Source organism: Mus musculus, chromosome 5, assembly GCF_000001635.26.
Source record: "Mus musculus strain C57BL/6J chromosome 5, GRCm38.p6 C57BL/6J".
Classification (NCBI taxonomy): Eukaryota; Metazoa; Chordata; class Mammalia; order Rodentia; family Muridae; genus Mus; species Mus musculus.
The window spans coordinates 43,661,235-43,673,407 of record NC_000071.6 but is presented as its reverse complement, the minus strand read 5'-3'; the positions used below and the strand labels follow the sequence as shown (position 1 = coordinate 43,673,407).

The 12,173-nt window shown below is 46.1% G+C and overlaps 1 protein-coding gene and 1 long non-coding RNA gene across 10 annotated transcripts in view; one reads left to right on the top strand and one right to left on the bottom strand.

Moving 5' to 3' along the window:
- Positions 1-11,034, bottom strand: part of Cc2d2a (coiled-coil and C2 domain containing 2A) — a 78,602-nt gene extending 67,568 nt beyond the window's left edge. For 3 of the 9 annotated variants that reach the window (NM_172274.2, NM_001359904.1, NM_001359906.1), the window contains exons 1-4: positions 10,849-11,029; positions 7,131-7,358; positions 4,702-4,762; positions 2,104-2,187 (exon numbers count right to left, since the gene is read on the bottom strand). In NM_172274.2, coding sequence (NP_758478.1) covers positions 2,104-2,187; positions 4,702-4,740 — 123 coding nt within the window. In that variant the 5' untranslated portion in view covers positions 4,741-4,762; positions 7,131-7,358; positions 10,849-11,029. Of the gene's footprint in view, positions 1-1,003; positions 1,279-2,103; positions 2,188-4,701; positions 4,868-7,130; positions 7,359-7,877; positions 8,033-10,848 lie in introns of those variants that run through there. The other 6 variants (NM_001359903.1, NM_001359905.1, XM_006503938.3 and 3 more) reach the window with 5 other exon arrangements.
- Positions 1,465-6,040, top strand: Gm35762. Its single transcript, XR_376931.3, has 2 exons — positions 1,465-2,021; positions 2,181-6,040. It is a non-coding gene; the product is annotated as a predicted gene, 35762 (long non-coding RNA).
- Positions 11,035-12,173: the final 1,139 nt, after the last annotated feature.

The following is a 12,173-nucleotide window of genomic DNA, read 5'->3' as shown; positions in this document are numbered from 1 at the left end:
TCTGGCTAATCTGGGCTGATTCTGTTTCCACACTAGGTGCACCTGAGGACAGTCTATAGTATCTTCATCAAAGTCTTGAGGAAGCAGGGGTGGTATGGATGTCTGTGTGGCCAGACCGAATAAAGCTCACAGCCAATTCAGCCTGGCTGTGAACTCTGGGCAAGCCTGTAACCACTTACTCTGTAAAAGCATTGCCATGAATGGGGAACCATACTCTGTCTGTCTGTCTGTCTGTCTGTCTCTCTCTCTCTCTGAACTCATTGTTATACACAAAGAATTGCAGCATAGAAATTCAGATGGAAATAGATTAGATGACTCTAAAGGATGTGAACATCTGAATAAAAACCCTGGTCGGCATCAAGGCTCTAGAGCAGGCTAAATGAACGGGAGTGTGCCTGTTCATTTCGGGTTTCTGAAACTCAGCCACTGAATTGTTACATCCCTCCTGTGGCTTTCTCCTACTAGGTCCTGGATGCCAGGCAGCTTTATTTGGTCGCTCTCTGTTCACTCTGTGATTCAAAGACACTTTTTATCTGACATCTCAGGGTCCCCTGCCCAGGGTTGCAGAGCAACAAACAGGCTGAACTGGTAAGAATGGGTAAAAACTTCAGGCACGTGGCCAGAGAGTGGCCCCATGGCGCTGCTGCAGCTCCCGTCTGTCCCCAGCGCACTTCCCCAGGCTGCATTCAGCCTGCAGGAAAGGTAGAAGGGTCCTTTTCTCCCCTCTTTCCCTGGGAAGCAGGAAGTGTGCTGCAAGGAGCTGGAATGGGGGTGGGGGTGGGGGTGGGGTGTCCCCTTCTTTTCCAGTGCTCTCTCCACCGCCCAGGTCTGTTTGCCCTCAGCCGGCAGTCTAGTCTCGTCTTATGACTGCTAATTCAAAATGGCGCTTCCTTTCCTTCCCTCCCAGGCTGGCTTAATGATTACTCCAGGCGAGTCCATAACAAGCCCCTTTCTTGTCTTTCTTCTCCAGGAGAGCAGCTCTTTAATAAGGGAACTGAGTTACCTTACAGGGATGTTTCCAGCGGAGGAATGGAACTCCTGCAGAGAGGTGGGGGAACAGGGGCTGCAGGCTGGGGAGACAGGAGTTAATCTTTGGCTGAAAATTTGGGACTCGGGATAGGAGAAAGAGGGAGTCTCTTAAGATTTGTTATCCTGCACTGCCATCTACCGCCCACCATAGTCTATGGCCATCAGTGGCAATACTCAAATTAGCTGCTTTCCTTTTTCCTAGACTTGAAGAGACAGGATAACACAGAGAAGGAAAGAAAAGAAGAAAGAAAGGAGGGAGGGAGGGAGGGAGGGAGGAAGGGGGGGAGGGAGGAAGGGAGGAAGGAAGGAAGGAAGGAAGGAAGGAAGGAAGGAAGGAAGGAAGGAAGGAAGAAAGAAAGGAAGAAAGAAAGAAAGAAAGAAAGAAGGAAAGGAGGGAGGGAGGGAGGGAGGAAGGAAGAAAGGAAGAAAGAAAGAGAGAGAGAGAAAGAAAGAAAGGAAAGGAGGGAGGGAAGAAGGAAGCAAGAAAGAGAGGAGAGAGAGGAAGCAAGCTCTTAATACTGGTCATAGCTTTATTCTGAGTACCATCTCTATAAGCCCGACAACCAGCATCTCACATTAGACACATCCCTGCCCCACAGCTTCCAGGAGTAAGCCCAAAGAGGGATGTTTTCTGCTGGGCCATAATAGTTAAGTTTCTATTGCTGTGACCAAAAGCAACTTGAAGAGAAAAGGGCTTTTTTCATCTTACACATCTAGGTAATAGATCATCACAGAGGGAAGTCAAGATGGGAATTCATTGCAGGAACCCAAAGGCAGGAACTGAAGGAGAGATTGTGGAGGGAGTGGTACTGCTTACTGTATTGCTGCCAGGCTCTTGATCACCTGCCTTTACTATACAGACACTGCCCACAGTGGACCAGACCCTTCTACATCAATTATTAAACAAGCAAAGGCTCCACAGATATCCCACGAGTGTCAGACTGACAGCCAAGATTAGCCATCACAGGTGTATCCTGTGTGGCTCCCCAGAGGTGAGCGCAGGCCGTCTGTCCATCAGTGATGTGGATCAGTAACACTCTGCCCGGACAGACACAGGTTCTCATCACCTCTCACCTTTTTCTTTCTCTGCTGTCTTCGCACCTTTGAATTCTTCTTCCGTCTTCCCGCCTCTGTGTCCACACCATCTCCAGTGAAGTCCTTTGTCAAAAGGAAAAGAGAAGAAAAGACTCTTGAGGTATCGAGTTCCTCCCTGACATCAGTTCTCACCACCACAGAGTTAGCAAAGGGACAGAAAACAAAATCTAAGTGGCCACCTACCCGCCACTCTTCTCAGAATAGGTACGCTCTAGCCAACTTCTCCTCTAACTGAAATAAGTGGGATGGGATGGTACTAAGGCTCCTATTTTTATTGTTACAAGTGCTCATTCATACTTTCAACATTTATTGAGCACCTACTGTGTACCAGGTCCTGATGTTATAGGGCAATACACTGTGGTCCCCACTCTCATTAAGAAAGGTGAGTATTGAGTGAAGCTTCCAGGACAGATGGAGAAGTGGGGACCGGCATGGACTCACGTGTGGGATTTCATTTACTGCTTTCTAAGTTGAGTAGCAGGTAAAGGAAAAAGGAAAGAATAGTGTAAGTTGAATTAGCAGGAAAAGTTCAACTCACAGGGAATGTTGGCAGATCTCTTTGGACAGGTAAAAGGCCAATGAAGGTCGCATTCTTCTTTTCACGTTATGCATTGTACATCTGATACCGAAGATATTAGAGCTAATATCTCTGACGTGCTCAAACCTTGACATTTTGAGTTATGAAATTTTGCAAATAGGGGCATCGGCACTTTTGAGTGAATGAGACACTTTAAATTTGCTGGCTGTGTATTACACACCTGTGATCCCTGCACCCAGGAGCTAAGGCAGCGAGCCTGGGCCACCCAGAAAGTTCAAGGGCAGCCTGAGTTCCAAAGTGAGACAATCTCAACAACAAGTTCATCGATTCTCCTACTGCCTCACTAAATCCACTGAAGCAGAATTGGAATGCAGAACTTGGATGTTAGTGTAGAAACCTTGTGTTGTGGCTGATCCACGTTCTCCTATCTCCCCATTCCCCCTCCTCCTTAGCTATTGGGATTAGGACATGGAGGTCACTTCCAGAGGAGGGAGCTGAGATCCCAGCCAGAGAATGGGTGTGGCTTAGCTTTTGTTTTTGTGATGAGCTCTGTCTAACAGGAGTACTGAGTAGAGGCCCCATCCTAACTCCTTTCCCCAGACTTGCTAGCAAAGGACTGTTGTAGGTTAGAGATCATCAAGAGGATGATGCCCAAGAGGACGAGCATGGCTCGGAGTCCAATTGTTAGTTTTCTTGGGCTTTGGACAAGCTTCTGAGACATCTAAGCCATCCTTGGTTTTCAAGTACTGTCCTAATCCTCAGTCCGTGGGGAAGTAAGTGTCCATAATAGTTATGGAAGGATGGAATGCAAGCTCAAAGTCATAGGGCTCTCTTCACTACTAGATCACCAGAGACTATTTAAGTGAATGAATGACAGACAGAGGTGTGTGTGGCTTACAATGACCTGTCAGCTTGCTTAAAGTGAATCTGTGTGACTTTATAAAGGGTGCCACCAGGGGTTAAAGAGACAGTTCATTGGTTAAGAGCACTGGCTGCTGTTCCAGAGACCCAGGTTCAATCCCCAGCATCTACCTGGTGCTCATAACTGTCTGTGACTCTAGTTCCAGGCAACTGGACACCCTCATACAGACATACATGCAGGTTAAACAGCAAAACACATGAAGCAAAAATAAACTAAAAAAAAAAAAAAGTGTCCCCGGGCTTTGTTTCTTGTGGTCTCAAACCCCTGAGCCTTAATCCAAGTGGGAGTAAGGGTTTGAAGGGCCTCTTGGGCCTCTGCTGAGTGGGCACAGTCTCCACTGTAGGTGGCTTCCCTTATCTGGTCAGAAATGGCGAGACTCCAGGAACAGGATTTCCTTCATAACCTCAGGTTGTCAGACATGATTAGATTTATTAGAATTGGTGTTCTCAGAGCTGGGCCCAGTAGCATACAGCGAGAGCTGCTGTGTGCTGGATTCATGGAATGGTGACGCAAGTCCCCGAGCATCCAGGTAGAGATTAGACGCCGGGGTGCCTGCAGGCTTGCTTCCTTCTTTACCAAAGGCAGATAAAGAACGTGTGTGGGTTCTGATAGTTGTTAAATTCAACAAACAGATTGGCCTAAAGGTGCCTCTGTCCTTGTCACATGTGACAAATGATAATGAACTGATACATGAAAATGATAATGAACACAAGTATGCAAATGAACTGAAATCTAGATGGGTGTGTATTTTGCTAACAAGTACTTCTGTCTTAGAGAATCCTATCAGTCAATCACAGGGCAGGAAATGATCACACATATTTAAATCAAACAGCCCTAGTTAAATGTTGTCCTTTATAAGAGCTACCTTGGTCATAGTGTCTGTTCACAGCAGCAAAATCCTAACCGAGCAGTCAGGCAAGCTTTTCTAGGCCCTGACCTGTGTTTTCACCCTTAGTGTACCTGCCACTGTCTGATTGTGCTAAATTTAAGTTATCTGGAGCATTGCTTTTTTTGTGTGTGTGCACATTTTATGTTCATTTTAGAAGCATCGCTTTTAACACATGGAGCAAATGCCTGTTGCTAGACAGAGCTTGCTCACTCACAAGCAGCGACTTACCTCTGAAATTATTTTCATTTTTTCGTCGTTGGTATTCATCTTGTCCGTGATGGCTTCCTGACTGAGAACGAATGAGCAAGGAAGTGGTCAGGCATAGTGAAGTGAACAACGTCTCTCTTGCTCTCGATGGACAGAGCCTGGGAAGCTCACACCCGGGCCTGCTGAGCTGTTCCTCACAAGTATTGCAGACCACAGGAGCCAGCAGCGGAGGAGAAGAAAGAAGGAGGAGGAGAAGGAGGAGGAGAAGAAGTGCAGCCTGCTGGCCAGATGAACCTCAGCCAGAATGCAAAGGACCATTTCTGTCTTCTCCCTTTCTGACTGCTACGTCTTAATTTTTAATCCTCTCCTTCCAATGAGCAGAGAGCTGAGACCACAGAGAGTGCCAAATCCCCTCACCTCCTGCCACCCCTACTGGGTCCCAGCACTCCCTGTCACCACTTCCCCTTGGTACAGTGAAGTGGTCTCTCTGGTTTCTTCTCTGCTTTCACCCAGCCCATCTCGAGACGGTCAATGAGTCCCATCACTGTCCCCCTAAGACCATGATCTTGTCACCTCCCACCCTCACGCTGGTGCCTGAACAGTCATTTCTTTTCTCTATATAGGTTCATTCCTATCAGAGTTAAAAATAGCCCATCTTTTCCTTACCCACAAAAATGCCTTCTGTCCACTTCACTTCTCTCTATCGCTCTTGCTCTATTTTTCAGCCTTTCTAGGGACGCTCTGGAACACCACCGACTCCTTTGCCCAATCTTTATTATTATGGGTGTGTTTGAGGTGTCTAATGCTCCCTATGCCTGTTCCTGCTGGGGTCTGTTAAGGACTCCAGCATTGTTGTGTCTGAGGATCAGTGTTCTTGCTCATGTACTGAACCTCATCAGACATGTCATCAAAACACCTCCTTCACTTGCCTTCTGCAACAGGTTTCTTCTTGCTCTTCTTGCCACCCCTGGACTCCACTTCTCAGCACCTCATCTCCTCAGTGTTCCGAGGCTCTGCCCTGCCTGTCCTCACTCCCCTGGCTAACTCTTGGCCTGACATACCGTATGTACACTGATCTTTCCCACATTAACACCTGAGTTTAGACACTTCTTCAGAATCCATTATGTGATTGTGTCATGGATACCTTCCCTTGGCCCTAAATGAAGCTCTTGGCCTTTGCCTATTAATTAGCCTGTGCTGCAAACTTCCTGTTATAGGAAACAAATCCCTTCTACCCAGGACAGAATCTTTGCAGCTGTCTTTAACTGTTATCATTCTTCTATGATATAGTGTACCTATGAAATTTTTATACGTCGACTTGACTAGATCAAGGAATACTTAAAAATGTGAGAAATTACTATTCTCTGTGTCTGGAAGTGTATTTCCAACGTTATATTGGTGTTTGAATCTGACTGGACTTGGTGGAGAAGAGCCACTTCCAAAATGAAGGGAATCATCTAATTATCCAAGACCCAGAGAGGACAAATACAAAGGGAGACTTAGCCTATCCCTCATCCTAAGAGTCAGGATGCTTCGAAGCCCAGGTCCCCTGGCCTTAGGACACCAGGCCTCACACCAGTCTCTAAACCTCACCCCTTCATCTCAGGCTTTTGGCCTAAACCTAGAGTGACAGTGGCTTCCCTGGATCAGAGGCCTTTAGACTTGGACTGCTGCTCTCAACTACCAAAATGCAAGGCTCCAAGACTGTAGCCTGCTCACAGTGGGACTCTAGAGTCAGGAGAGACAAGAATCAAGAAGATCTCTACTCTGAGATAGCGCCTCCATTCAATTTTCCTGAGAAACTCTGGCTCATTTAGCCTTCTGTCCTCCAGAAATCCTGCCAGCTTTCCAGGTGTATCCAGGACTGCACCAAAAGATGTCTGCTGCTAATACTTGGTCAAGTCAGGCTCCATCGTCTCTCTTACAGATTGCCCTGGGAATGTCCAGACCCTTCACTTCCCACATTACTCACCTCCAGTGGTCTCTACATGGAAGCCAGGTTGAATGGTTGGAAATTTAAGTAGGATCCTGACATTCCACCACTCACAGTCCTCCAATGACTTTCCTCTGACTAATGAGTGAAGTTCAAAATCCTGTCAAAACCTTATAGTTCCCCTACATGGTTTTGCACTAGGGCCCTCTGGCCTCAGGTCCTTTGCACTTAGTGTTTCTTCTACCTAGAGCTTTCTCTTAGAAGCTAGCTATACTATTGGTCTCTCTCTCTCCCTCCCCCTCTCTTTCTCTCTCTCTCTCTCTTTCTCTCTCTCTCTCCTACCCCTCTGTTACACACACACACACACCACCCCACAGTTCTTTTGGGTCTCTAGTAAATACACTTTCAGAGGTGTCTTTCCTGAGAGTCCTTTATACAGTAACTTTTTCATTGTGTTATCAATCTTCTGAGGACCTCGTGAGTACCTTACAACGACTTCTTTTTCTATAATACTTACCACCAATCAGCATTCGTAATTATATGTCAGCATCTCTCCATCACCATTAGAATAGAGCTTCCAGAGAGCAGGAGCAGTACTTTGTGTATTGTTTATCCCCAGAGCCTTTGCCCAGGCCACTCAGTAGACGGACAGTTCATGTGTGTTTGTCAAATGAATGGCTCAATTGCTATTCGGATCCATTTTTCATGGGCACATTCTGGAGTCCTTCAAAGCCTCGCTAGGATGCTGTGAAGATTCAATGAGAGAAGATGAGGAGAAATATTACACACAGGACTGACAAACCTTAAGCTTTTCTTAATCTTATGGGAGCCAAATCTTAGCTGCTCTGGGGCCCTTAAGCAGCTCGCCCCAGGTGCTGGGGGAGGGGGTTGCTGACCCTCCTACGGAGTAAACATGTGAAAGAAAAACAAATGATCTGCCAGTCAGTTGTTCTTCATCCAGACCCTTCCAAACACTCAAGCAGGAGAGGAGAGAGGCTGAAAGCCAACCCAGAGGCAAAGAGGTGTGCACGGGAATGGGAGGGGCCAGGAAACGTACACAGAGATGCCTACGGACATCAATGGCTCTGACCAACACTTCTGGTTCTTAGAAATTGGAAAGAAAGGATGCAAAGTATTTTAGTCAGTGGAAAACAACCTCTCCACAAATTAAAAACAAGTCGTACATGGAATTAAAAACTCGAGGAGGAAAATGACAGATGTAATGGACTTGTTTCCTCTCTCCCCATTCTTTCCCCATCATTACCTTCCAATGAGTTTTGAGAGAAATCAAATGACACCAAAATTGATCTCTCCTCTGAGCACTGCTGGCTCCAAAAAGATGAATAAACACCGCTCGCTCAGCTTTAATAAGCCCCTGTCGTCAGTGTTGGCCATGGCCACTTGTTAATACATTCTTTGACAGTGTCAAAATAAAAGCCCTGGGTGTGTGGAGCTGGAGCTTGGCAGTCTCCCTGTGCACTCGCTCTGCTCACCCTGATACACCAGCTCTCAGTAGGATGAGTGTCAATTTAGACCCAAGCAAACCAAGATTTCCGAAATCATGTGAGGCCACAGGTTTGAAATCTCCCTCTCAGAGTCTGACCTTTGTGCTTTGTGGTTCCAAAGTTCTCTCTCCATGGCCCCACTTTAATTTTGTTAAAACAAGATTACCATCACTAGTCTATACTGTCCTTGCTGTGAAAATACAATGGAAAACCACAAACACTATAGCAATGTCCTAATTATATAGGTGACACAAGGCCAATAATCTATTTTACACAGGGCAGATAACCAACTAATTTTAAAGGAAAGTATCTACACTGTTTTCTGACCACATGAACTGTCTCTAAAGTCAGCCATTAAGAGTCATATCCAAGAATCCAGGGATGAACCTCCAAGATACAGAGAAGGACTGAGAGGAAATGGCTATACTATATAAAGTACTTCTTAATTGAGACTGCTCCGAAAGGATGGTGTATTAATTATACAAAGAAATTATGGCTTTAAAGAGTGAGGTCTTTGGGAAAAAAAACATAGTCCTAGGTTCAAAATCCCCATTTTCTCACCAGTGTGTGATCTTGAAACAACACAGCCAATTCTATAAATTCATAATCAAATGTCCCACCTTAGGTGATCATCATTTCTTATGGGTAACCCATTCTTATGATGGACTCTGTACTGAAATGATTGTAATAAAGTGACTGTCACAGACCAGGCTCTCTGTGTTGGTAGGGTTTATGGTTTTATTATTATGGATGTTGCCAGAGTTTGGGTTAGAACAGTTGGCAACTCTAACAAGATAGGTTTGGCCACCAGTGCCCCAGTAGGGCAATGAAAGAGAAAAATAATGGACAAATCAGAGACAACATGATGACTTTGGGAAGTGGAACAGAGGTGCCCAGTAATGTCACAGTCAGTCTTCCAGGGTCCTGATATGAAATTTGGGTCTGAATAAAAGGTACCAGGAGGGATACATAGCTAAGCAATTTTGGTCAGTGTGGTCCTTTCCATCACTGACATGGCATTGTCTCTGTCCCTGTACCTTCTGCAAGGTGATTGACAAGCTGTCAGAACTGTCTTTTGGAGACAAGTCCTCCCTTGTGCTGGTACGAGCAGCCCATCTTTTCCTTCTCCCAGCGCTCAATACTGAGAAAATACAGCTCTGAGAGTCCATTGTTTTAATGGCTTAGAGTCCATTGTTTTAATGGTCCGATAGCTGAAGGAGATACACAAATGTGTCTTTAGAGTATCTTTTTACCAACCAGGATGGTCAGATGAAGAGGTCATGGTTGCGAGGGGAGGTGGGAGGAAGGGATGGAGAGGGGAAACAGAGGTTCAGAGATGGAAGAGAACCATAAGAAAACCTTAGGGTGTTGAGTGCTATCCCTTTACTCTCTTTAGTTTTTGTCACCCATCCCTGACAGCCATACACAAGTCTCTTCTCCCCTTCCTCCAGCCAGGACCAGGACACTTGTTTTCCCTCGTCTGTTTAAAATGTTGCTGGAACCTCCTCCCCTCCACGCATGCTCACTTTCTCTCTTCAGAGACGAGGCTTTTCCTTTCGAGTGGGAGGGCCCGCTCAAAGTTGTGAACTCTCAGGAGCCATCCTGTGCCTTTTTAATGATTAATTATGTAGCAGCAAGTTACTCTAGCCCCAGCTTCTAGGGTACCAGGTGAGTGACACAGCTGTGTGTGGTCATTTAATCAGATGGACGGGACACCTTTCACTTGATGAGGCCAGGTCAGCACCCAGGCTCTGCTCATGGGATTGCTCAGCTGCACAGGGGGTGCTGGAAGCACCTCTATGGCAGGAGTCCCGCTGTGGGCCAAGCTCTTTAGACCTTTTTACAAGTCTGTTTTGTCACTGATCTCATTATCTGTTTCTACATCTGCTTCCCCAGCAAAGTCTCACCACTGGACCTGGTCTAAGTTGGTTTTGTACACTGTAAACTTGAGTTCTTCATCTGCTGCATCATTGATGCTCACTAAAAACTTGAATAAATGACTCTGTAAGTGAACTCTAGGCCAACTATCTATATACAGATTGATCTATGTTTATATATGTGCATATCTCTCTATCTCTATGTATACATATATGCACATATTTTCTCTATCCATATACAGTTCCCCTCTATACAAAGCATGCTGTCGTTACACTTATTTGCAGAAATGTTATATAAAATGCAATAGCAGACATGTATTTCTCATTAGATTTTATTAGCATTTCATAGCACCTAGCATTTCATAGCACCTAAAATGAAAACAGCTGAGCTGATGGCCAGTAGACTTCTGAAAGCTTGGCAGACCTCAGCCCTGCGGTTCAGAGCTCTTTGTCCAATAACAAGAAAAGTGGAGCTCGCCACACGGAGAGTACTCCCTCCGGCCCGCCCTCCCCTTCCCCGGAGCAGTTTAAACTAAAGGCCCGAAAGCAACACGCAGCTAGTGCTTAGCAGCACACTGACCAGAGAGGCTCTCTGTGAACCGGTTTGCTTTTCCCCTGCAAGCCAGACAGCAGCTGAAATCAGAGCTGTCCCTGCAGTGCCCCCACTTTGCATTGAGAGAGTGAAACTGCAAGCAAGATGAAGGGTCTCTAATGTTAGCAAGATGAGAGTCCCTAACGTTACAAAGCATTCATTCCACTCTCACTGCACCAGGGAGGGGCTGGTTTCTCTGCCGGAACGGAAAGGAGAGGAAAGCAGGACACTGCAGCCTGTCTCTGTTAAAGACTGATTTACCTTCGTCCACTCTACAAAACGAAGTTTGCAGATTCCACTTGCTGGGCTGAAGGGATGAGATGAGAGACCAGTTGTGTCAAGCCAGAGAACCTTTTAGAAATGAGCGAAAGGGTGGGCTGGGGTAAGAGAGGTTACTCCCTGGGAAGCTGCAGCCATATCTCAGGGTTTAAAAAAAAACACCAGCTTAGCAACCAGTTCCCAGGGAAGGTCACTAGGCGGCCGCTTTTTTTTTTTAAAGTGGCAGTTTACTTTTAAGACTTGGAATATGAGCTTGCTGGGCAAGCAGTGGAAAAATAACGTGCTGAAGAGAGACAAAGGGAAAGCAACTGGGCAGCCTAGCAGAGAGGACTCAGGCTCTCAGCAGGGTGTCCTGCCTTATGTCTCTGGGTTGCATGGCCTGTTGGGTCAAGGACAGAAGGTGTTGATAAGTAGAGTGGTTTAGAATCAGGAGGGGCCATGTTGTGTGGAGCTGCCTAGTAAGCAGTAGCAAAGACTATGTGGCCGGGCATCAGAGCTATCAGAGCTCCAGCGTGTGTTGCATTAGGGATGTTGGCTGGCTGTGCACAGAAGCTGGACCGCACACGCCTAACCTCTGTTTCTTCAACTCTTCACTACAAATGACCCAGCGGCCCAGCAGGGATACAGACAAGATGGCTCAAAAAAAAAAAAAAAAAAAAAAAAAAAGGCAAGAAACCAGGAGAAAAGGCCAAGTAGTGAGAACAGTAGTAAGCAGACTCAGACTCTACAGGCCAAAGACAACCACAGATCAAGGAACTCCACAGACCGCGGCCTCCTAACCCCAAGTGTTGTTCCTCAGAAGCCTGCCATTTTGTTTCTTAGACAAGACCTCTGACTGGAAGCTGGCATTTGGTGATTAGGCTAGGCTGCCTGCCTAACTCCAGATCCCTGCTTGTCTTAGCTTGTCTGGTGCTGATAGAACAAACGTGGGCCACCATGCTGAGTGTTAGCCACCTTCAAAGCCAGGTCCTCATGCTTGTGTGATGAAAAGCCCTTTACTAATAGAACTATCTCCCAGCCCCTATTTTCTGTATCCCTAAAGCTCTGGCATTCACTGCATGGGTCTTAGATAGATCTCTGAAGCTAACTAATTCCTAGAGACAATAAATGACTCCAAGGAAATGCATATATTCTCTTTGATACGTACTAACTGACCCCAAGCTGGCATCTCCATCTACTGCAATCACCAAGAAGTACCCCTCTGCTCTAAGTCACTCTGGAGGCAGGTGCTTAGGGAGCATGTCTATGATCCAGAATATTCTGAAACAAGTCAAATTATTTAATTCTAAACCCACCAGCACACTTAC